We start from the raw sequence: 24,119 nt of genomic DNA on the forward strand, positions 1-24,119 counted from the left end.
CATTTAGGCCAACGTGGCGTCGCCTCCAACAAACGCAATGGTTGTGGAGATGAAGCCGATGTGCGGTTTCTTTCCTTTTAAATCGGTGGGGAGCTCCACATAAAACAGCGCCACTGCCGCAGAGCCTTCAGAAAGAGAACCCTGATGCGACTTTGGCGGTTATTTATTAATGAACGCACCCAGACGTCCTGCCGCTCCGCATCACACACTCGCACGCGGAACGCTGCAATTACCCGCGCCAGCGTTTCAGTCACTCTCCCAAAGTTTAGGACAAATGCGCAGCAGTTGATTAAACAGCGCGAATCCGCTGCAAATCGAAGCGCGTGCGCTGTGAGCGTAATAGTAACCACAGCCGTCATCCTGAAACGAGCATCGCAGCGTAGTCGAGCTTGAGGAATGTAAAATCGCGTAATGAAGTGACTGGCGAGAACATGAAACCTCAACCCAACTTCACCTGATGCGCGCGAAACGGCACCAGATCCCCAAAACTATTTACTTACACACATTCTAAATCACAGGCTAATGCCCTGGAACAAATAATCTCCTCTTATGAGAGGTTATGTTGCATGATATCCACCAGTGCGTAGGTATGTGAGCTTAAATTGGTATTGGGTGCAGCCTGGTGTGGCGGTAGCGGGGCGAAGAACGGGAGCTCAGCAGTTTCATTGTAACTGGACGTGGAGAAAATATGAATGTGTTCTTATCAGGCCGGCGACAAAAGCCACGAGGACGACACTTAGCAGCCACTACAGCACAATAACGACGGGACCAGAACACGTGCGCGACAACGGTGGTGTCGCTTTCGAGCCCCGGTCTATAGAAGACGCAGATAAATTTAATTGCCACCGAGTCAACAGCGTGAAGATGTCACAGCTATTGTGCCTAAAAGCCAGGCAGCCTAACCTCCGCCACTTCCGGAGCGTAACTCACAATTAACGCCGTCGCAGTGGTGGCACGTGGATAACAGCAGCTCAGCAGAAGAAAGCATCTGTCAGCACGCGCCGCGACGCTGCCAGGAAGGAGGGCAGCAAAAGCGCACACGCAGTGGCGGCGCTGGTGGAGCCGTGGAGGCAGAAGACTTCAATTATTCAGCAGCGCGCGCGCGCACGTTTGTAGCTGTTCTAGAAGAACACGTGTATTTAGTCTCATTCTGAACACGCGCCTCCGACTGTTTTACTCCTGCATGACCTTTAACCGATGACCCTAAACTCTTGGGCTCTTCCTGCGGTGACGTCACCACATTATTACCCCGCATCTGTAAACATCGCCGAGCGCGTGCTGAGAAACAAAGTTTCCCCGTTCACACCACAAAGGTGCTAAAGTACAACGCGCGGCGCGTTAACAGCGTGAGGAACATTAGCATTGGAAGATCGCGCGACGGGCGCCTCGAGCTTGATGAGAGCCGCCGTTCCTTAAACACGCCGCCGAGCCAAGAATAAAGACGTTAACGGGCACTTATCTTGTTAAAGTGTGACAGCGGTCCCGCGGCAACGCAGCACAGAGGACGGCACAGCTGTGTCACACCGTGGGACACGCACTCTCAGCTCACGCATCACAAGAAACGTCAAGCTCCCCCGTCATGCAAAATTCTCTTTAGTCATTTTCATACACCTTTGCTCCGGGCGACCTGTGCACGCGCAGCAAGGAGTTTTGAGGCTGTTGGTGCACATATTGGGCAGTGGCACATTTGTAGATGGTTTAGCGTGAACATTTGTAGACACTTAGGAATATAGGAGCATTAAAGGGACGCTGGACTGCAGGTGGGATGGTGGCACGTGCCATCATTATATAGAACTTAAAAATACAGCATCACTCAGTTTTAAAGTGTCTCAGCACAACTTTGACTTCATTAGATGTTTCTGTCTAGAATGTAGAGAAATCACTTGTGGATCAAACCTGTGCATTTTTAAAGACAACTCGAGCGAATTGTTCGATTTTTAACAGCTAAACGCCGACAGAACTGACTGGGTCACGTCCACACGCTCACGGAGGAGGAAAACAAATTATCCCGTTACGTGCTGTCAATGACGGCGCATATTAGGCCGGAGAACCCAGTGGGAAATCACACAGTAATGATTAGACGCTCGCCGCTTGCCAGTGGGAAGTGCATCTGCTGCGCGGGCGCATGCGTCTCCCTCTCAGGCAGAATGTGCCCAACCAGAGCCTGCATCCGTTCCAGACGCGAACCCGCCCGTGAACGCAACATGAGCATCGGCGACGTTTTCCACCTCGGCAGAAACATTCGACGCGCTCTCCGAATTGCAAAACGCTTGTTTTTTTTCCCTGCATGCACTTCCTCGCCAGTATCAATTATTGCTCACCAGCTCATCGTTCAGAATCGGCTGAGGGCGTCGCACATGGTAACAGCCAAGGCAAAAGGTGATGTTGGCCAAGAGCCTGAGGAAGGAACGCACTCCACAGCCCACAGTCAACATGGTAAAAGCAGGGAAACTTTTAAAATCACCAATAATCAGTGTTTTATTCCACTGGAGGGAGAAGCCTGCTGAACTCGTGTTTGCAAATACTGAGTACCTTTATGGATTTAACTGCAGAACGACACCTGCGGCCTCACACCACGCAGTCTATATTAAACTAATCAGAACCTGCAAAAATATTTGGAATACTTTTAGACTGGTCGTAATCTAAAAAAATGTGAAAATTAGCGAGTGGAAAATTAAATCCATAACTCTAATCGTTTCCCCGCACATAAGGCTCTTTTCGCCCGCGATTCGCCTGCCTTTTGTTTTATTCGCAGGAAGGAGCGATACACAGGAGATGGCTTGAATGCCAATTACCTGTCTGCAGCTAAAGGGAAAAACAACCCTTTCACACCTCGGAGCTCTCTTCTTGGCTCGAAGCTCGCTGATGTGAGAGATGCGGCGCGTTTCTCCGTTCGAGGCCAAAATCCCCGTCCCACATGCTGGAGCAGAAAAGACCGCTGATTGCACCATATTGGCCCCGTAATTTTCCGCGGCGGCCGGGGTCACTGAGCCGAGGAAGCGAGCAGACATGCTTTAGCGCCAGCTCTCGAGATGTGAAGCGGTTCTCATACAATAAACATGTCCCGGAGAGGGCGAACCTGATCCGCTGAGCAGGTTGTTGTGAAGAGGAAGTTCACCTTAACCTCAGACGAGGAGGTCAGTGTCTCTCTACTGGAGAATGGCAATGCAGAATCAAGTAGTCCTAGTGCGAAGGCTCCAAGAACCGAGACATGCGTCCGGACAAATGACAACATATCAGAAAGACTAGTAAATACATCAGGCTCCAGCTCAACTAGCTGTTCTCAATTCTTGTGTGGTAAACAAGACCCCAGGGCGGATTTACCTTGCTTTTATTTATAATTCGTACAAAAACTAAGTGTCATGTATCTCACACACATATTCACGCACACACACACTTACAGTAAGATCATTTGAAAAATAGAGAATCTAAAATCTTCTAAAATATTAACAAATGAAACTGATACTGCACTTTACTGACTGTAAAAACAGATTTCACTTACAGACTGCAAAGCAATGAAAACAAACAAAAGGGACAGTAGTGAGAATAGAAAAAAGAAAAAACAAGGACACAAAAAACAATATGCTTTAAGAGTGGTGACGTCCTTTGAACTGTCTGCTTCGGATGCACTTTTGCCATTGTCAGAGTTTTCATGCTGGGCTGTTCATTACCGGCCGCTCAGCCCTTGATCAGACGTTTGACAAGTGATTAATCAGGCGGGCGGCCTCGGCGGAGCAGCTGAAAGTTAATTTCCACACTTCTGCATCTGGAGGGGAACTGGAGGCGTGTGCAGACGGACCAGCGGTCCGAGTCGCGCCTTCAGGGTGACCCACGGCCTGCGCGTTGGCTAGGATCACATCCAGTCCGACAGCGCGGCGGTCGCCTTCATCGCACGGCAGCACGCGGCGTATATCCGAGCGTGGGCGAAGGGTTAGGCCGCGGAACTGGGGCCGACGAGGGGCCGGATGAAAGACGGCGTCCTCCTGCAAGAGTCCAAGGTGGGTGTCGGTGAGCAGCAGCTGGGCCAGAGACCCGGGGTGGGGGCTGGGGCCCACGCGCACCCCCACACTCACGTACAGCAGCATCTGCACGTCTCCCAGCGCCGCCGCTTCTCCTGACTGGTCCACGCTGCAATGGAGAAAGTCAACCAGATCAGCGAGACTCTGCTGGAACTCGCAGCACACGCGTAAGCCGGCGTCCAGCAGGAGGTCGGGTACCGACAGCTCCCGGCTCAGGGACATCTGCATCAGGTCGCCGTGGAGCAGTGGGTGATGGGAGGTTCCACCTCCAGGGCAGAGGATGCGGAGCAACGCGCAGCACAGGTCTTTGGTGATGCGCTGGCTGTGGGTGTAGACGCCCAGGACGCCCTCCTCTGCAGCGCCGGTCAAACGCAGGCCGAGGCCTGCGAAGCCGACCTGCACCTCCTTCAGCTGCACCAGGGGGAGGCGGCGGAACAAAACCAGAGGCCCTGAGTCGGCGGTCAGGACGTAAAGGTCGGCCTCCGTCAGCAGGAGGGCGGCAGGGCGGGGCTCGGGCCGGCCGCAGTCGGCCACGTTCAGCCGGAACACAGCCACCGGGTTCTGAGACGCCAGCGCCGCGGGGGGGAGCGCAGGCCGCGCCGCAGCCACTGTTCTGGGCAGCGGCAGGTCCAGAAGGACAGCAGGAAATTCTATTAGTGATTGATGGGCGATCGGGACGTTGTTCTGCAGGTTCTGGCCTTCGCTGGTGGGTGGGCCGTCCGTGTGCTGCTGTGGAACCTCTGCCGATATGTTGTCGCCGCCAAAGGCTTGAGCTGGGAGCTGCGTGGGCTGCGGGTTCATGCGGCTCTGGATCATCTGAGCGGCCTCCTGGAGCTGGAGGTGCTGGTTGATCTCCTTCTGGATGTGCTGCACGAGGGGCAGGTCTTTGACCGCGGAGACCACGAAGCTGTCCATCACCAGGGAGAAGACGAAGCTCCGTCTGACCACGGAGAACGCCAGGCTGTCCTTCACCACAGACAGGGCGCTGCTTCTACTGACCAGCGCGACAACGTGGCTGGACAGACGAGCTCCCAGAGGCTGGAACCCCTCCTTCCTCACCTGCTGGAACACGGCGGGCGAGTCCCAGAGCAGGCGCCCTGCGTCTTGGACCATACAGGAGACCGTACGGACCAAGGAGCGCCGCCTTGTGGCCTCTGAGGCCTCGGTCGCACACGCTCTGGGCGTCTCCTCCAAACCGTCAGATTCCTCCATCCTTCCACACCTGGTCCGGCCCTCGAAGGCGCTTTCCTCAGGTGGACAGCAGGCCTCCTGACTGATGAGGGGCTTTTCGCCGAGCTGAGGAGCGGCGCTGGTCTGTGGGAGGATTGGCATGGGGCTAGTTCCTCCGCCGCCTAATGAGCTCCCACCAGAGCGAGGTCTTCCCTCGTAGCAGTCAGCCACAACACCTTGGATCTCATTAGCATTCCCCTCTGGCTGTGTGTCACATCCATCACCCGGGCCCAGGACACTTGTCTGCTGGAGGTTGGCATCCCCCGGCCGATCCTCTCCCTTATAACTTGCAGCTCCGGCCCCACTCAGGGCTTTTGCCTGCGGTTCCTCAGACACGAGCCGCAGCCCTGATTTATGACACGAGTCCTTCTCTTGCTCCTGGCCATCCCTGGTGCTCACACCACCCTGTGGTGCATCTCCATCCAAATCAAAGGTGGTGTTGAAGACGGGATATTTTCCAGGTGTAGCCTAGTTTACATGGTTTGGGGAAAGAAAAAGATTTCAGACAGTAGCATAGAATCCTATTTTGCAGTTTACTGAATAAAAATGTAAAATCATTGCCATTGCAGAGAAGGAACATTAGCACTCTGTTCGATTTCTTTAAAAACTATATCTTCACTTAGAACTTAATTGAACGCTTCAAGTACAAGTAAACTGAGCAAAGAATAAACCATGTGTAACACCAAATATTTCTGCAGTGTTTTTATTGCAATATGCTTTCACAAAGTGATTGTCATTTCCTTTAAAACCCTGACTGGAAACTGTAATAGGGTTTAAACATGTGCATAAAAAACAAATGTAACAAGCCAAGGGAAAAAGTATTTCATGCCTCATAAAAATCTGTATTAGCTCCAACTGGAGAGAGGGACATAAAGACATTTGCTGTTTTGCACAGCCAAGAAAGGGACCAAATATTTGTACTATAGCAAGTCTTACTAGAGTCATACTGTACAGTGTTACAGTTTAGTTCAAACATAACTAGAATAAACTTATATAATCACATATGCCATGTGCTTTAACAATACAAAGTGAATACATACTGCAGCCATGAGCTCCTCTGGTGAAGCACAGGTGAGAAAGGACTTGGACTGTGGTGTGGCCTTCGCATCCACACTGAGACAGAACAGAATACAGTTCATACGCTGCAGGAAGGCAGAAACTGTGACATGTAGGCATGTACAGCTGTGATTATATGCGCATACATGCTGCCTGGCTTTGTTCTCAGAAAGGCAGAATTAATTATTTGTTGCAGTGAAACATTAGAGACCTCAAACCGTTTACAGGCAAGAGACAAGATTGCCTTAACTCCCCCAAACATCCATTAGATTTGAAAAGCAAACAGCCCAAATGGTTGCATGAGATTAGAGCCACTCTACTGGCTGTGAAATTAAATAGATTTGTGCATGTTGATTTGAGGATTTACATACAATACTCCGCACTCTAGAGGGGGGGAAGCCGAGCCCAAATATACAGCTCAGAATGATTTCCGACAGTAAACAGAGGCTTTGACTGAGCCCCGTGTGTTGCAGCCGAAGCACTAAAGCACCGACAACATCAACAAGGAGGGCACGGTGCAGGCCCTCGTGACAGTTCGGGGGATTTTTTGCGGATCCTCGGGATCCCGTACGCCGCGTTTGTCGACTCGCATCAGTAAATGGAAAAACACTGATCCGGGCTCGAGAGTTCAAGCAGCCCAGCAAATCGTCTCGGTACCCCTCCTCCCTGCACTCGCACAACAACCACATGCGGAGATTCACAATATTCCTGCTGCGGAGATACTGACCCACACCGGAACACAAACAGATTTAATGCCGCCCCCCTAATTTACCCTCAGAGTTTCTTCCAACTCTGCCCCCGCTGCTTCTCTTTACAAGGTTTTGATGCCGTGGCACTGATGCCAGTTGCATCTGTTCAAGCTTCCTTGAACTTGCTGCATGTCGCCACCTGCTGCTGGTTCATCCTTCCTTCACAGCATAGATGCACACGCATTTATGAAAAATGCCTGACTTAAGAAACAAACGTTTATTTTTATTGTTTTGTGTTCACTTTACTCCGTTCTGGCTGTGCTTCTTTGCTTTGGTATTTTTTCATGACTAAGAGCCCCTTCTGAAATTAGCGGCGCCTTTAATATTACAATTTTCAACATCTGCCAAACATCAGCATCATTCATTCTTGCTCTGAGTTATGTGAACAGGCTGAGTAAAGATGGATCTGTACATACACCTGTAAGATTAAGCAGCATTTTGAACTTTCGCAGTTCTAACACCACTCTCGTCAGGCAGCTCCACGTGAAACATTAGCATGATCAGATTAAGAGTGTGTCAAATCATTCACTGTTTCAGCAGGTAGTGAATCACTGGAGAATTAATTGGATTTGGACACTAATTTAATGAGCAGCTGACATGACAGATCAATGACCTGTCCCAGATCCAAGACGGTGGTTTAATACTGCTAATAAAACAGTACTGACATTTTATTCCAAGAGGCTAAGGAGCAAACACTGATAAATTAATACATGGAAATGTTTATTAAACCACTGCACAGGAGTTTTAAAACTATCCTAATGACCTTGGGGATAGAAACAGACACTACATGTGAACTGCTACAAATCGGTTCAATGGTAATTCAGCAGTTTTGAACAACCTACATCTGGCGTCAGTGTCTGCATCTGTGTCTATCCATCGTGCTGCTCTCAGTTTAACAGTCATATCAATATTAAATGCATACAGTCCTATGGTCTTAAAGCACAGATGCCGCTCTCAGTCAGTGCTGTTGATTTGGAGTTTACCATGAATCTTACCTTCAGGTGAACTGCAGTCATTTGGAAACGTGACAAGGGGCAGTTCGTTACCGGCCGAGCTCGAGGACGTTTTGTGGGACACCTTCAGTTACAGAACGCTTGCTTGGTGTGATTCCTTCTGGCTCAGCATGAAGCACTTCACAGCTTTTTGAACGTTCCCAACCCTTTCCCATAGAAATGTTGCCATGATGTGCGGCTTTGATTTGCTGTACATGTCTGAGGAATGCTGCTCAGTGAGAAGGCACATGGTGCAGACCGGAGGTGGAGTGGGTTCAGCTCTGCTTAAGTCAGATGGTGCATAATACATAAGACTCACCCTGGATTGTGTAGCATCGCCTTGGACAGATTCTCAGTAGATGAGGACGTGTCAGTCAAGGACAAGCTCGATTCAGGTGGCAGCCCATTCTGCAGAACAGAATGAGACGATGTAAATCAGAGGCAGAGATGTAAATCTCTGCCTATACGAATTGACTGACAGCTCATTCACATAACACTTGACTTATACATGCACCACTACAAATACTGTTCACCATCGCTATTCATTACAAGAGGAGACTGCTGGATCTTAACGTCTAGAGAAATGTTCTAAATATCTGGAATAATCAGAGCTTAAAATGAGCACAAGCTGAATAAAGCCCATTATGCATTCCTAAAATAAAAGGGCCAATAATTTGATGAGCAATAGAGCAGCTTTAATCTGCGTTTCAATATACTTTTACAGTTGGTGCCATACTCCACTTTAAGTGCTTCCACATTTCACTCTAAAACTAAGAGGGAACATGATAGAATTTGTTGCCATTGAAATCAACTATTTAAAAGCCATTTCATTACACACCGGCTACGTGCATTCTGGGTGCGCTAGCACATATTCAGAGCGAGCAAATGTGGAACTCTCGAGAGCATCTCATTTGGAATGGCGGTTAAAAATGAATGGCAAAGACTTTTCTTGGAATCGCAGCGGAGCCTGGATGTCTGCGCTTTGCTTGGCTGTAATGCTGTGCCACTTTTAATAATGCAGAGGGCACAGAGTTGTCAAAAAAACAGAAGTAAAGCTGTGCCTATGAAGCGGTGTGTGAATTCAACAGCATAAAACGCTGAGAGATTCAAGCAGAAGCTTAAAGGGAACCCAATGATGTTGCATTCCTTAGTGTTTTAATGGCAGAGTCATTTCCTTTCCTGTACTAAAAGATGCCAGTATCACATAAATGTCTCATACTGTATGTGGAAGCTAGATGTCCAGGCCTACAGGCTCGCACACTGCAAATATACATAGCTCCATTACCCTTAAACTGAAGTAGCTGGTTCTACTGAGCTATGAAGCTTCACTGCAAACTCACTTCATGTTAAACATTTATGCACATCTACAGATAAGGAAATCTGAAAAAAACAGTGTCTGTGTTTTAATACTAGACTAATTGTAGGGTTTTTGCCCATTCAAACAATGCTTACACACACACACACACACACACGCGCACACACGCGCACACACGCGCACACACGCGCACACACGCGCACACACGCGCACACACGCGCACACACACACACACACAAAGTGAGCATAAACCAAGAGGGAGTTGCTGCAAAATGGATGAAAAGCAGCCAGGTTTGAAAGCCGCCGCACCTGGCCTCCTTTCAGGAACCATGGAGAGCTTTTCTAAGGTTGAAAATTGTTCAACATTATGAAGCGTCAGCTGCTCCGCTGCTTTTCTCTGGGCTAAATAATAAGAATGAAGCAGCGTTTAATGCTAAACAGGCCACAATAGCGGCTTAGAAGCGAGCTGAGAAAGACTCGGCATAGATCACACTAGTGGAGCTCTTGTTGCCCGTCTCGTGGAATTACGTGCGAATATATGAGCAGTGTTTGCTGAAGGTGGCAGGTATTACAGCTGGTAGTTATGGAAACAAAGTGCTGACGGAGCTGGCGTTGACTAAATTACCAACAGGAAATGCAGCGGGGTCACTTTTAAAAGACGCATAAGACGGCAGGCTCAGCGTTCGTACCTGTCGTTCCTCTTTGAGCCGGGCAGCGTCGGATGGATGGTTGAACCGAAGGGTAGCGCCTCTTCCCAGTTTTATGAGTGCACCTGCATGGATAAGGAAAGCATGCATAACCAAGCTGAACTAACCAAGAGCAACAGAGGCTAAATGTGATGCATCTCAAACACGTGCTGGTGACAGTAATGGTGCAGAGCGGCCGCCGGGAAAGCTTGTTGCCAAGCGTCATCTAGAAAAAGGCGAGGAGCTAAATTATTTGCCCATGGTAATGTTGTCTGTCTCCAACTCCATGTGAATTGTTTCTGCACTGGACTTGTGCTGAACTTGACCAATCGCACTAGAAGTTCACCAACATTTTCCCCTGCTGAGATAAAGTGAATAAATTGCTATGAGGAACACAATCTCCAGTGTGATTGGCAGCGACCAGGACCAGGGGGATGATTTACCAAAGAAAATGGACCAAGGAAATTTGAGAAGCTTGTAAAGCTGTAGAATTGAAGTCATATTAGGGTTTATTTATCAGACCCGCGCTCATGCGGCCACATCCACAGATTTTCTTGGGGTCTCCTCTCCTCTCTCTCCACACAGCAAATACTAATCTTGCTGCTACTAATGACTTCTGACGAGTGACAAAGCACCTGAAAGGGATGACTGTGATGGATTCCAGCTGCAGTTGGACTGGAAATTACTATCATTTGTTCAAGAAAATGGCTTCAGATGCAGTCGTTTGAGGGGGATATTGGCTAAATTGAAATGGTTATAAAAAAAAAAAAGGAGACCAGTGTAGCTCAGGCCTGTGTGGCCCGGTTCTGTGTGCAGGTTTTATCTCTGGGAAGCAAAGCAGTGCGAATGAGCAGGGAGCAAGCGGTGAGAGTTCCAGGCCCTGGCAAGCAGAGTATGCTAACAATGCTCAGAGGGGCAGGAGTTTTAACTTCGTTTGGCTCCGTCCTTTGAAAGGTTAATGCTCTGGCCCACTTCAAACCTGCTGGCCCCATCAACTCCATCTGCCAATTAACTGGAGGGCCTGGGGCTTTGTCCGGGGCCTCTTCTTCTACAAAATGTTTAGCCAGATAAATGGCATCTGCCCTATGGAGAGGGCTGTTCGCAATCCACTCATGTCCTGAGTGTGCTGCACCAGGAGGGCCAGGGATATAAACAGGATTTCATTCGCAGATGCGATGTAGCGATTTCACAGAACTCCATTTAAAATGGATGAGAGTGTTATTACCTCCGACGAGCCAGAGACTTCAGAGAGCGAAGTCTTCATTATACATTATTGCGCACCCTGCTCTCCCCCACCAAATGTCACGAGCATATAGGGTCTGCAGAAATGCTCACCATGAGTCAGCTGGCGGGGGCTGGTGACCTCGGCGCCGTTGACGGAACAGCGTGCGCCCTCCTGAGGGACCAGTGCCACGGTCCCCGCACAGCTCTCGAGCACACAGTGCTCACGGAGGACGCCGGGCCCATGAAGCACTGCAAGAAGAAGAAAACCATGCAAAGTAGTATTATTTTTTATTTATTACTTTTGAGGAATGCACGCACACGATGATTGCGACATACCAATCTGCTGACTGAATGAGACTTTGTCACTGCCAATCATGGTTTTGCCATCCTGCAGAAGATCGAAAGCTGTGTGAATATAAAGCTGTGCTCCTTGGCCAAAAGTTTGAGGAAAATACAGAAATGTGCACGCACTTTAATATAATAGAGGACTATCCCAGTGCTGAGTGGATCTTCATCCAGGCTTATCAGATGAGGCAGCCCACAGTCCAGGACCCCTGCACTCCCTTTCTTTCCAAGAGCCACAGTCACTTCCTATAGGACACGAGAGAATATACGGTGACGGCAAAAAAAATAATCTTTCAATTGCCCTTAGCTGGGAACAGCACAATATAAAACAAGAATGCTGACAGACATTTAATGGCAACCAGAAAGAGACTGAATTCTTTACGACTGCTCTTCCTTGCCTGAAGGCCGAGTGGAATAGCAGCAACCAACCATGTGTCGCCACGAAGCAGCCGAGTGGCTAATGGCAAGAGAGACGCCATAAATCATTCAGATTATAGTGGCGAGTCGAAGTCTACATTGTGTTCGGCGGGTGAAACAGACGCCCACACAGGTAGGTTGTATAGCTCGCACCATTGCATTTAGTGATACACTGCTATCAACTCTATGCTACTATTAAAATAGTCTCGAGCCAGTAAAGAGTGTCAGTTTAGATAATGGTAAGTGGCTCGAGCAAGCGCTGTCATTTACAATGTGTCTGAAAGAGGCATGTGCAAGGTCAAACTTTGATAGTTGATGGAAAGTGTGAAGCTTTTTTTCCCCCCCACAAATACGATAGAGAGAAACCCATAAAGTAAGTCTTAAGACCATTTAATCTAGATTCTATGGGCACATAATTGCTCACAACCACTGTAGTGAAACACTTCCATCACAATTTAAAAAAGGTGAAGGGGTCTGGAAGTAAAAAAAAAAAAAAAAAAAAAAAAAAATTAATGCCGGCATGAATAAAAGAGCAATCTATTCAGAATACTCAATTCACTGCTAAATATGTATCTAATGGTGTTGCAGGACCTCTCCACAGAAAAGCGATTAGCAGAGACACAGATTTAATTCTTGAGAGCCGTTCCTAAAGCTCCACACAGATGAAAGCGCCGATCTGCTCCACACACACCGCTTCACTGCCTTTGACGGTCCCACCATCATACAGCAGGTGTCTGTCAACGTACATGCTTTTTTACATTTCACGTCTTGCTATAATTAGGTATAAATTACGATGATACACAGGAGATGGATGAGTTAGTTCAGTGGTTTACTAACCACTTATTCAAGAAGTGATTAAACACTTAGCCTTGGAAGACACGGGGCGTTCAAAGAGACATAATTAACCCATAAAGAGAGACTCAAGTCTCTGGGCAAGTGTTTAAAAATCGCTAACTTTTCCTCTCAGGGCGATGGCTGCGGTTCAATAACCCAGAGTCTAGCCAAGCGCGAGTGGCCCTATCAGGAGTATTCTTCTGCTAAGCTGGTGGACTCCCGCCTCACATTGCCGTGGATTATCATAAGTACCTCCCCAGGAGGCTGAGCAGAAAATCCCGCGTATGGAAGATTCCCAAGCAACACTCTGCATAAACTAGTTCCGCTCTCTTTCAAGCCCCTCCTGCCCTTTGGTAAGACTGGCGCACGGCGAGCCCCACCTCGCTCATCGGCGGCTGCGAGACAGGAGCAATGTTTTTTTTTTTCGCCTCCCCCTAATGAAGGAGAGGCATCGACCCCAGCCTCTACTTAATTAAAAGGGATTCTTCACAGACTTCATTAGGGGTGAGGTGTAGCCTGGTAGATTAATGCACTGTGTCACTTTCCTCTGACACTGGGAACAGATGAGAACCTCTTCCATTCCCCTCACATCCCACGGAGAGCTACTCTTCACCACACCCAGTCAGTCAGTCAGCGCGCGTGTGCTGCGAGGACAAAAATTCAGCTTTCAGGTTGAGGCAGCTGGTGAACATACTGTAATTAACTGTGGCCTAGACCAGCAGCCAGGCTCAGGCAGCATTTAGGCTTCCATTAAAAGCCATCATCTGTGGTCGGGCAGAGTTTAATGGATTTTTCTCTGCGCTTTGATAGTCCAGGTTTCCAACTTGGCTACTGTGAATTTTAAAACACCGCTACACTGGGCCACCTAATCGCTCTTCTCTGGCTGCCCGTCGGCCTCGTCAAGTGGAGCAACTCGCCAAAACAGCGGATAACTGCCGAGGCCAGAACAAGGGAAATAAATCTGCATTCGCATCGCTCTGTTACATTAGCCGCTTAATTTCCATGAAAGAGTCGGATTCATATTCCAGATCAGCACTCCCTATAAAAAAAAAAAAAAAGGTTCAAATGGAACAGAGGGGGAAAGTCGTTATCAAAATGCCAGGAAGCCTTGATTGCAGTGACTGGTTAAAGAGTGCAGAGGTGCCAGGATTTTACAGGAAAGTACCATTCTGCAGTACGTAAATGAAATTAGGTGCGGAGGCCGCTTTAAACACTGACGGAACTGGGGCTAAATATTGAACAGGTCCTCTGACCTCTGATCCTTGTGTTAATGACCAATTTTCCTGCATTCGTTTGAGAAAGGCAATCTATTTTAGACCCAAGCGTTACTCAAAAAGGTCAAGAACCAGAGGCAAGTTGCTGACGATGTAAATGTCATCAAATGTTACCCACCGACTATCTGCTCATAGGAGGCTCTAGACAGAACGGTGAGCGCATGCAGAGCTCAAGCTGCACCTTTGTGCTGATTACATTATGTTTGGCAAACCAGTGACTAGAAGGATCAAAGCAACGCGCTGGGTTCTCATGCATTACTGGGGGGAGGTTCATCCCACCTCGTTGCCTTGGAAGTCGACCTAACAGGGAGGCTGCAGGAGCAGAACGCTGCACTTACGCACAAACAACTTTTCACTTTACGCCCTTCCTGCCTTTTTGTTCTCTCAATCTGTTGCCGTTTCTGTCTGCTGAGAGGCTGCTCTGGAATCCATCTCATATTAATTACTTTCTCTCTCCCACATGCCCTGTAACCAATCTGGGAAGCTGACGATGAATAACTTTGCATTCGAAATCCGCTTTGAATACAGAATTCTAAATTCTGTTTACGTCGCTCTTGGTCATCTCGTCTCCATACAGCCGGCGCAGAAACCTCCTCTGGCAGCAGCTGAACTGAGCGCAAAGCGTGAGGCGCGAGGAGTGGAACACTGACCTTCGTTTAAAAACTAGAAATTCTAGACAGAGACGTGCGCAGTTTAAGGTTGGGATGTGGATGCCATTTTCCAAACGACTGTGTTATAGAGCGTTGTTTGCTTTATCCAACCAGGGCTGAATGTGCTTCTCTGTACTGAACCAAAGCAGCATTCGCACGTCTCATTTTTCACCCAGACAGAATGTAAATGCACAGGAAGACAAATGCCAAACCTACGAGTCATCCATCAAAGCCTTAGTTTGGTTAGACACCAGCCGGCCTGTCGTCACCGTACAGGAGCCTTTTCACCGAGCCGCTCTCTCCTCTGTGTCTACACAGATGATCGCCGCTCTGAATGAAGAGCATTTTTAAGTTACAATGAACAGTTGCCTCAGGGCGCGAAGTCGCTGCTGCTTTAACATGTGTGCAGAATCACAACAGAGTCTATAATTAATATGCTGGACGGTCAGAAACAAAAGCGCCATGTGTCAATAATCAAAGCCTCTTAATTAGGAGGAGTGACAGCTGGTAACGATTCCATTACACTCATGACTGAAGGGCTGCCAAGCCATTAAATGTCACCTGCTAACCACCAGAATAAAGTACAATGTTAATTATCTAGAACAGGCCAAACCTTAACTTACAGGGTATGTTTATAATATTAAACACAAAGAGTTCACTGTAAATCTGTAACCCATACGTCGTAATGAAGGTACTGTGCAAAAAAGGAATATACACATTTAAGCCCAAACTGAATTCTGCTGCACAGAATTCACTGCTACCACATACAGGAAACAAGTCACTCACACTTTTCATTACTCGCACACTTCCCAGTTCAATGCATTATGCAACAGGCTGCTTGGCTGAACATGGTGAGTCCCAGCAAAACAGATGACATTTGGCGTTTTTTGAGAGATCGGGCACACATTCAACAGAGGAAGAGAGGGCATTGTGAAGCCTGGATTGGCAAACAGAATGTTTTTTAGCTTTGAGCTTTTGAGTCTTGTAAAAAATGCTGCTGTTCTGTCCCAACCTCAGAGAATCCCCACTGGGTGGAGAGGCTCTGCTTCTCTTTTTCAATCTTCCTCAACACTGTCACATAGCAACTTCACAATCATTACTAGAACCTGGTTCTGGGTGCCATTTAAAGTCTAAATAGATGGAAAATTTTAATTTAAATGCCAGGTGGACTCTTCTCATTACCCTTTTCACTGCATGAAGTGGCAGTGGCTGTTCACAAGACTTGCAGTGACACCAGCTGGTAGGATGTCCGAACTGCACACAGCTTCATTCATTTAATGTCACAAAGCAAATCTGCGCAACATGTGCTCAGTGGTCTAGTGTTGTCTTTCTTACATCCTGCAAATCAAAGCTTACTTTGGACGCCACATACAAGCTGGATAGATGGGCATTGATGAAACTGAAGATGGGGCGAGTGTAGGCCATGAAGCGCAGGACTAAGGCTGTTAGAGATAACACACCAATATACCTGTAGAATGCGATGAGTGTCCTCCCATTTGCGGGTCCACTCCTCCGTCAGCGCAGAAACCTGTGGGAATATCAGAAAGAGTTGTATTATTTACAGAGGATGGCATCAAAACACTTCCATTCTCTACTTGGCAGAGGATAACTCGCCTTGGCCTCATTTTGATGCAGCTGCTGTTCCACCTTCACAGTCGAAGACAGACCCCTGTGGGAAGCCTGAAAAGACAGCCCAGCCTACATTATAACCTTTGAATAAAAGACCACCAGCGTGCATGTTGAAGTCGCTGCATGGTTGCCTTTAACGCAGGTCTGGAGATATGCGGTACCTGACTGGCTTCTTCCAGCAGCCCCTGAAGCCTGGCAACCTCGGCCTGCAGCTCTCTGATTACCTTCACGCTGCCAACCTCGTTCACCGTGGGAGAGTTCACTATGCTTTTAGCTCGGCTGGCGTAGCGCAGAGTGCTCAGCGTCTCCCCGTAGTTCACATCAGCGGGGGAAACCGCTGCCGTTCAGAGGAGAAGCAGTGAGGGAAACGTAAACAAGTACCTGTACATGGTACATTACTGCTCAAAAACATTCTAATAGAGTGCGTATTCATACTCGCTATCATTGTAGTTATGGAATTGCCACCCAGGCTGTCCTTCAACAGCCACGTCAGCACCGAGTCTCTGTACGGAATGAAGATCTTCTTCCTTTTTGCCGATGGCCCTCCCACGCTTAGATCAGCTGTGAAGTCAAACAAGCACAGGCTTAAACCAAAGTCACTTTATCTACATCAACTCTTAGACCTCTTTTTTTCAAATTCAACAATGATGTATTTTTTAGAAGATATTAAATACCTATTTTACTGGCAACCCAAAATAAACTGTTGTAATAAAATTCTATGATAAAACTTATTTATTGGTCCAGCTGTGATAATTTGCTGCCATTTACCCAACGCAGAGATCACACTGCCCAGGGTGACGAGTGACTTGTTGATGCTGGCGCCTTCTTTCAGCCTGGTGCCTGTGGTGCGCGTGGCGCCAGCTCTCTCGCTGCCCGCTAGGTCAACCAGGTGGATTTTACTCAGCGTCTCACGTGGCAGCGACACATCAAACCAGGCCTATGGCAGAAAATTAAAAAAAAAAAAAAATTTTACCCGTGTATCCACACAGCAGCGTTGTTTAAACCGCTCACCTGGGTGAAGGTTATGGTGAATATGGCGTGGGAGCGGCTGCTGAAGTCGTTCATCCCGGTTCTGGCTGTGGTGCGGTTGGTATTGCCAAGGATGATGAGGTCCTCCATTTCACTGTGGTTATGGACCACGTGCTTGGACAAATCTACACATGTAGCAGTTTGGAAAAAAAATAAAAATAAAAAATCACTGTGCGTACAGTACAGAATACAAACTGAGGCGAATAAAGTCTTACTCTCCACGTAGGGCCCGTCACTGGGATGCTCTCTCACTCTCAACACTCCACCACTCTTCAGAAGATCCTGCACTCGCTCATTGTAAATTTCTAAAAAGCTAGAAACAGAAAACTCAAGTGTAACATTCGGCCCAAGATTGCACAAAAAAGGCACAAATTGCATAAGAGTCTCGGTGTCGGTATGTAAATGGCACCAGGCCAAGAGGGAATAAAACGAGCTCCTACTCACTGTCAACTATGAAAAGACATCCACCGTTTAAAAGCTAAATTGTTGTGGGTGCGTTGGCAAAGGTTTTGGCAAAGCACTTCAATCATTTCTGCAGTGGATGTGTGCAAGAAGTAAAAAGGCCTAAACTGAGTGCTCCATGCCTGAACTGTTCCTAGATCAGCCAGTTGCACAACAGCCTGGCTGCAACCAGCACACTTCTATTAAGAAAAGAATATAAATATTTATGTTTAAAAAAAAAAAAATAGAATGAGGCACCACCACATTTTTGTTGAGGTCTACTCTGGTCTCCTACTGCATATGCCTTGTGTGCATCAATATTAAAGCATTCCTTTCACCAGACCCAGTCTATTAGTACCCCACATCTGTGTCCTCTCTCAAGAACACCAAATCTCTCTATTTTACATGTCAGCTAGCATAAGGCGTTTCCTATTAAGCTTCCAATTTCACTGGCGTTCACACTTTTCGGGAAAAAGAATATTTGAAGGACAATGTGCAATTCATTTTTCAATTCATTTCCAATCAAGGTTTCTAAGGAGAGTCGTTCAAATAAAAAACCAATTCTGGACTTGAATTAAACCCAAATAATGTACCAGGAGCACATGCTATCAAACGGACGAATAGTAGTTTTACAGCAGCTTAAAATCATCATCTCCGAACATAATCGTTTAGGACTAGAGCTTTGACATAAAACTGCTATTGAGGAGACTAAATATTAGATTACAGTAATAAAGATCTAATGCTGTCTTTTTTTAACAGTACAGTTAAGTCAGATAATTTAGAGTTGTAGGACTGATCCAGTTAAATGAACTTTACACATCTTTAACTGCTGAGCATCACGTCTAAATAGAGGTTTGCCTTTTAGTGTTTGTAGTATTTCTCTGTGGGCTGTGCTCCTACCTGACCTCCGTGCGGTACGACACGCCGCCAATTCGGCTTCTATCAGACATTTCCTGGAACAGTCCCTCACAAATCCGGGGGATTAAACCAAGATCTTCCTGGGATATTGAGAAATTTAGAACGCATTACAAAATAATTACACATACTGTACATGTAAGTGACAATTTCATGTTGCTCCCGTTATGCTCTCTTAATTTGGGTATCTTCTATGCTGTAAGGCTGCCGAATAACAAACGGCTCATCTGATCTGGAGTTACTGAAGCATAAAAGCAATTCCACCCTGGGCTGCATGCCCTCTTGTTTTAATTACAAAGTAACAGATAGAAAGCATTAAGAGCCATATATAATTATCTGGGATGTTGACAGCAGCGTTGCTGATAACCTTGCACAAGTCTCCTGGTAGACAGGCAGAAGCCTCATTGGTAATGTGAAATTTCCATCTCCGTGCAAGGTGAGGAGAAAAAAAGCTGCGGGTTGCTGCCCTCATCACATTTTCTGATTAGTGGAGAGAAATAGGGAGGGGAGGGGGCATCTGGCGAGACTGCCATCACTTGGTTTTCCTAATGCAATGGTATGAGGAGTCAGTCCTGCATAGGACTTAATCCATTTTGCACACTTGAGTTGAAGGTTTCATTTCAAAAAGAAAACTTTGCACCCCCGTTTACCCTGTATTTGGCCACATATCAGCTCTTTTAGTCCCCTAAATGCCAACTGAAAAGTGGCACGTATCAGCTGAGTGTAGGTTCTCTAAGTCCCTTTGGGACCCACGTCTGCGCTCAGGACTTTTTAAACCGAGTCCAATCAATTCACTTTGCCGTAGGTGGACACATTTCAGGAATCATTAATGCAGATATGATAAACAAACAAGTCAATGTTAAGATGGAATACCACATTTGCAGCAGCAGGCAGCAGTGGGAGAGTACACAATAATTTAGTATATGGCAGCTTTTAATTATAGTTCACAGAAACATTACTTACTTTATGACCCATCATGGTGTAGGATTTTCCTGACCCTGTTTGGCCATAAGCGAACACGCAGGCATTGAAACCCTCAAACGCTGCTCTGAGGACGTCAGACCCCAAGTCATGGGAGATCTGAAGCAGAGACAAAATCGGTCTGTCGTTGCATCAAGCAATAATTACGTTTAACATAATGGGACAAATACCCGCTCCTGGGACGCAAATGCGGGGCTTCCTGTGTCAGTGGAATCATAGGAGAAGTCAAAGGAAAAGCTCCTGCCTCTGTCCTTCAGTTCGTCTCCTCGAACAAGTGGGGACTGAAAAAAGATTTAGCTTTTTACTAAACTTTTTATTGTAGTGCGTCAGGAATGTTTGTGCAGCTTTCTATATAAAATACCTTATCGATATACGTAGTGTTCCCCTTCACACGAATGACCACACTCGACGCTAACTGCTTTTCTCTGTGGAAAACAAAGGCAAGTGTCGGAGTTCAACGCTCGTTCTGAGAGCGTGGAGGAAATCATTCCACCAACCTTTTGTTCAGTGGACGGACCCGGACTGCTACTTTCACCGAAGCCATTATCAATCAGCATCAGACGGAACACATCCAGCTGTCACTTCCCTCCAGTCTGTCCTCTCCGTCTTTGAAAAACCAAATCTATCTTCCTGACGACGGCATCCGCGTGAATATCAATGCAACGTGCTTCACACCTAATTATTACACCTGGGGCCTGCTTTGTCGATGCACTCCACGCAACAGCCTTTGGGCGGGATGAAGAATCAATAAACACGATGTACCACAAACAAAAATCTATTATCAACTGATTGTCATTTGTTATTTTGCTCTGAAGTGATAAATTTGCTAATTTGTAAAACTGTAGAGTGTAAATGCTCTGATAGTGAAAAAGTATATATCTTTATTTTTTATTGGCGTGTGAATATTGGAAAATTATAAACATTTCATATAATATTAATAACCTTAAGATTTCTTCTAATAATCGATCAATCCAATAATATTGAGCCTTTAAATGGGAACCATGAATGCGGCATTTAAGACACACCGGAAAATACACTGGTAACATAAAAAAGGCAATTTTAAGGATTATTATTATCTATCGGTCTTTGTTTTACGCTTCAAGGAGAAAAACCTTAATGCTAAACTGGTTTTCACTCTCTTTTGGGCTGTTGCATTAAAACACTAACTACTAACTGAACTTCTGAAATACAATAAATTTAAATAGCGGTGGTCAGAATTCAGCAAGCTATACAAATTATGTCTTAGTTATAAACCTAACCTTCACTACTACAACAATATGCGCGTTTGGAGGGTGTATTAGCGCTTATGGACTGGGCAGATATTTTTTAAAATAGGGTTCTGTTGGTTCTGTTAACGTCGAGCCTTTTCGTGTATCTTGAACGCAGCATTGCTTTTCAACGCTTCCCATGATGCAACGCAACAAGGACCCGGCGCGGACATTCAAAAGTATGGCTGAAGTTTCTAACGTAGTAAATCTAACAATAAACTCAGGAAATTCGGTAGACACCTCCACTGGGGATAGCGGAGAGAGCTGGGTGAGGATGCGCCTGTCGTTTTCCGACGAAAGCGACCCTAACACTCTGAACCAAGCGAATACGGTGTGTCAAAACCCGACATTACGAAGTGCTTCCGACTCAAAAAACGCTACGGTCGAACCGTTTGCGGAAATCGCCGAAGGACTCTCGACGTCGACTATAAACACACGTTCAACAGCGAAAAATGCAATCGAGCTGGTGGAAGACGTTTCCAACCAACAAAACAGAAACAAAGAGAACTGTGTGCACAACACAGAGGATAAGAAAAACAGCGCAATGGCCATCACAGCCAACCCTTCAGGTACGTTGTATAAATAGAACGTTGTGGCTTATAATGTAAAACACACAATAGTCAAAATTTGGAACACTGGTGGAACATGTTTATTCTACAGCCTAACATTGCTTACATAACGATTTGGGAGAAAAGGGAACAATGATTTTAGGCATTGCTTGATTACATTAAAAGACAGGACACATCATTGCTCATTTTATTGACATGATTCTAATGTTTATCTGAACAGATGGTCCTCAAGAAGACTCCAACATGACTGACCATGAACAACACAGTCACGCAGAGGTCTGTGATGCTGAGGTGGCCAGGAGAGCACAGGAGGAAGGCTGTGTCAGCGTGGTCTTCCCTGGCACTGTAACTCAGGAAGGCTGCTGCCGCTTCGTCAGTGAGATCCTCAAGTGCATTCTTTATCAGAGGCAGCAGCTACCTATGACTTATGACCAACTGGTGTACTCCCAGAAGAAACAGCAAGCCTCAATGCAGGTGAATAGAAAAAGCGGAAAATCCAATAACAGTGATTATAAACAACACGTGCCGTAAATTTGAGATGATTTTAAAATATTTTTACTTTTCAGGATAAAGACATAGTGAGTCGGAGACCGGTGCAGGCTGCGCATATGGACTGGCGCAAGCGTCAGCAGACCCTGCAGGACTTAGAGGAGGTGTTGCAGCAGTTGGAGGTCCTGTTTTCTCTCAGCAGAGTCCCCCGGGTGTTGCTGCTACTGGGTGGCTCCCTTGTCTTGCCCAAGGAGATGTATGAAATCAACATGGAGGCACTGGTGTTGTCTGGTGGAGCGCAATGTCTCCGGGTGTCATCGTGCTTAAGGCAGCTTTTCCGCACACTTTTTGTGGCTGATCTGTTGTCTGACACCAGACCTGTTCATTTAATGTCCACTGCCGTTCTAGTGCTGGCCCACAGGAATTGTGGAGTGGGTTGGTTCCGCCCTAAACTTCAATATAAAGTGCCAACTCGTGTAAAGAACCAAATTATTGCTCTGTCCACTGATCCCAACACATGTAATGAACAAAGGGCAGATGGGTCCGACTGGCAGGATTATGTGTGGTTTCAGGCACCTTTGTCTATCAAGGGCTTCAGCAACTAACCCAGAAAGTTGCCTGAGATTAGATTTTTTTTTTTCCTGAAAATAATTAAATTTTAATAGTTTTACAACTACATTTTCAACTGACCTGTATATATTTTATTTTATATTTTTTTTACTTTGTTTTCTACTTATGACTATAAATTAAAACAGCAGAGTTAATTCATACAGACTATTAATATTCACTTTTTTATATGAAACTATGCGTGAAGGTATTTAAAACTATTTTACATTTTGCATCAAAAGATTTTTGCAACACCTACTTAAAAACACAATATTGGTGCAATATACTTTTAATGAACATAACTTGAAAGGTTTTCTGAATCGTACTGCTGTCTTTAATCTGCGGAGACCATCAAGTGCCAGTATCATGTGTATAAGTTTACATTATTAAAACTTGAATGCGATTTCAACAATTGTTTGGATTTTGTAGGAACGCTGAGTAATGTAGTGTGCTAGGGATGTTTGCATATGTATTCAAGTTAGACCGAACAAGCATCAAAGACATCAGGATAACAGAATAAATAGCTGAAATAATCATACAAACATGTGGCAAAATACTTCTCATTCACCCTGTTGTTAAGATTAGTCCTGAAGTTCTCTCTTTGTATAAGTTCATTAAGGAGACTATGGAGCTCATGCACATTTATCAAGACATTTACAAAAGCGTTTAAGGTTCAATTCCAGTGAGCAACAGTCTCAAATCCATTTGTCTATACAGGTTTTAAATTATGAACTTGTACCTCTCCTGTCCCCCTTCTGCCAGATCACTGTCCTTCATATATTGATAACCTTACTAAGATTCCTTTGTGACATGTTCATCTCCATTCTCCTTACAGAGAGAATCTTAAACACTCCTTTGTTTTCAGACAAATACAAGCAGCAACAGTGCTATCGAATCCAAGGTAAGGAGGATAGCTGTCTCTGACCCCATTGCCTATTTTAGAATGACATATAATTGAGTCAGATAGACATTTCTTAATCCTTGAACCTTCAGTTTGTGTCTCATTCTGTGAAAATAACACTGCTCCCTTCTGAGGTCAGCCTGAAACATTTGTGGGTGTGTGCAAAAACAACATAATTTACGTGCAAATGCAAAAATTGAGTTAAGTGTAGATGCCATATCCATAGTTTATACTGTGTCCATCCCTGACAAAGAACAGTAGAAATCAGTTTAAAGTAGAATTTTTACTGATGACGTTTTCAGATTGTGAAGCAATTGTGGAAACCCTGACCCTGATGTCAGCTTTCTTACGTGATTACAATAGGTTCATAATAAAATCATTTCTGTTTTTGTTTCCTGATACACTTATGCGTGAATTCCACACTTTCACTCAGAGTTTCGACTCTAAAATCACTGGTATCACCCATGGAATGACTTTAGAAAAGTTAGAAAGAATAGCTG

At 46.1% G+C, this 24,119-nt stretch overlaps 2 protein-coding genes across 3 annotated transcripts; one reads left to right on the forward strand and one right to left on the reverse strand.

Moving 5' to 3' along the window:
* Positions 1-3,315: 3,315 nt before the first annotated feature.
* kif16bb (kinesin family member 16Bb) lies at positions 3,316-20,483 on the reverse strand. Of its 2 annotated transcripts, XM_029175278.3 has the most exons (19): positions 20,284-20,482; positions 20,148-20,211; positions 19,957-20,067; positions 19,769-19,885; positions 18,791-18,888; positions 17,665-17,762; positions 17,432-17,574; positions 17,189-17,357; positions 16,856-16,981; positions 16,582-16,757; positions 16,406-16,471; positions 16,260-16,319; positions 11,743-11,862; positions 11,608-11,659; positions 11,383-11,520; positions 10,051-10,133; positions 8,366-8,454; positions 6,290-6,362; positions 3,316-5,717 (listed from the first exon to the last, which is right to left on the reverse strand). In XM_029175278.3, the coding sequence occupies exons 1-19, from the start codon at positions 20,328-20,330 to the stop codon at positions 3,690-3,692; spliced, it is 3,858 nt and encodes a 1,285-aa protein (XP_029031111.1). In that variant the 5' UTR covers positions 20,331-20,482; the 3' UTR covers positions 3,316-3,689. The 2 variants fall into 2 exon arrangements, with proteins under 2 accessions (XP_029031111.1, XP_029031110.1); XM_029175277.3 differs by having other exon boundaries at positions 17,432-17,762; positions 20,284-20,483.
* A 678-nt stretch (positions 20,484-21,161) lies between these two features.
* On the forward strand, positions 21,162-23,130 carry mad2l1bp (MAD2L1 binding protein). The gene is made up of 3 exons (XM_029175402.3): positions 21,162-21,623; positions 21,844-22,097; positions 22,190-23,130. Exons 1-3 carry the CDS (start codon positions 21,194-21,196, stop codon positions 22,715-22,717), a joined length of 1,212 nt encoding a protein of 403 aa, XP_029031235.1. The 5' UTR covers positions 21,162-21,193; the 3' UTR covers positions 22,718-23,130.
* Positions 23,131-24,119: the final 989 nt, after the last annotated feature.

The sequence above is a fragment of the Betta splendens genome, chromosome 15, assembly GCF_900634795.4.
Source record: "Betta splendens chromosome 15, fBetSpl5.4, whole genome shotgun sequence".
In the NCBI taxonomy this organism is placed as follows: domain Eukaryota; kingdom Metazoa; phylum Chordata; class Actinopteri; order Anabantiformes; family Osphronemidae; genus Betta; species Betta splendens.

Excerpts from the sequence above, each read along its gene's own strand:
- mad2l1bp (XM_029175402.3), top strand. The coding sequence starts at position 21,194 with ATGATGCAACGCAACAAGGACCCGGCGCGGACATTCAAAAGTATGGCT. Across the intron at positions 21,624-21,843 it reads CATCACAGCCAACCCTTCAG|ATGGTCCTCAAGAAGACTCC; the intron begins GTACGTTGTATA and ends TTATCTGAACAG. Across the intron at positions 22,098-22,189 it reads AACAGCAAGCCTCAATGCAG|GATAAAGACATAGTGAGTCG; the intron begins GTGAATAGAAAA and ends TTTACTTTTCAG.
- kif16bb (XM_029175277.3), bottom strand. The coding sequence starts at position 20,330 with ATGGCTTCGGTGAAAGTAGCAGTCCGGGTCCGTCCACTGAACAAAAG. Across the intron at positions 11,660-11,742 it reads TAGTCCTCTATTATATTAAA|GATGGCAAAACCATGATTGG; the intron begins GTGCGTGCACAT and ends GATCTTCTGCAG. Across the intron at positions 5,718-6,289 it reads CAGAGGAGCTCATGGCTGCA|GCTACACCTGGAAAATATCC; the intron begins GTATGTATTCAC and ends CATGTAAACTAG.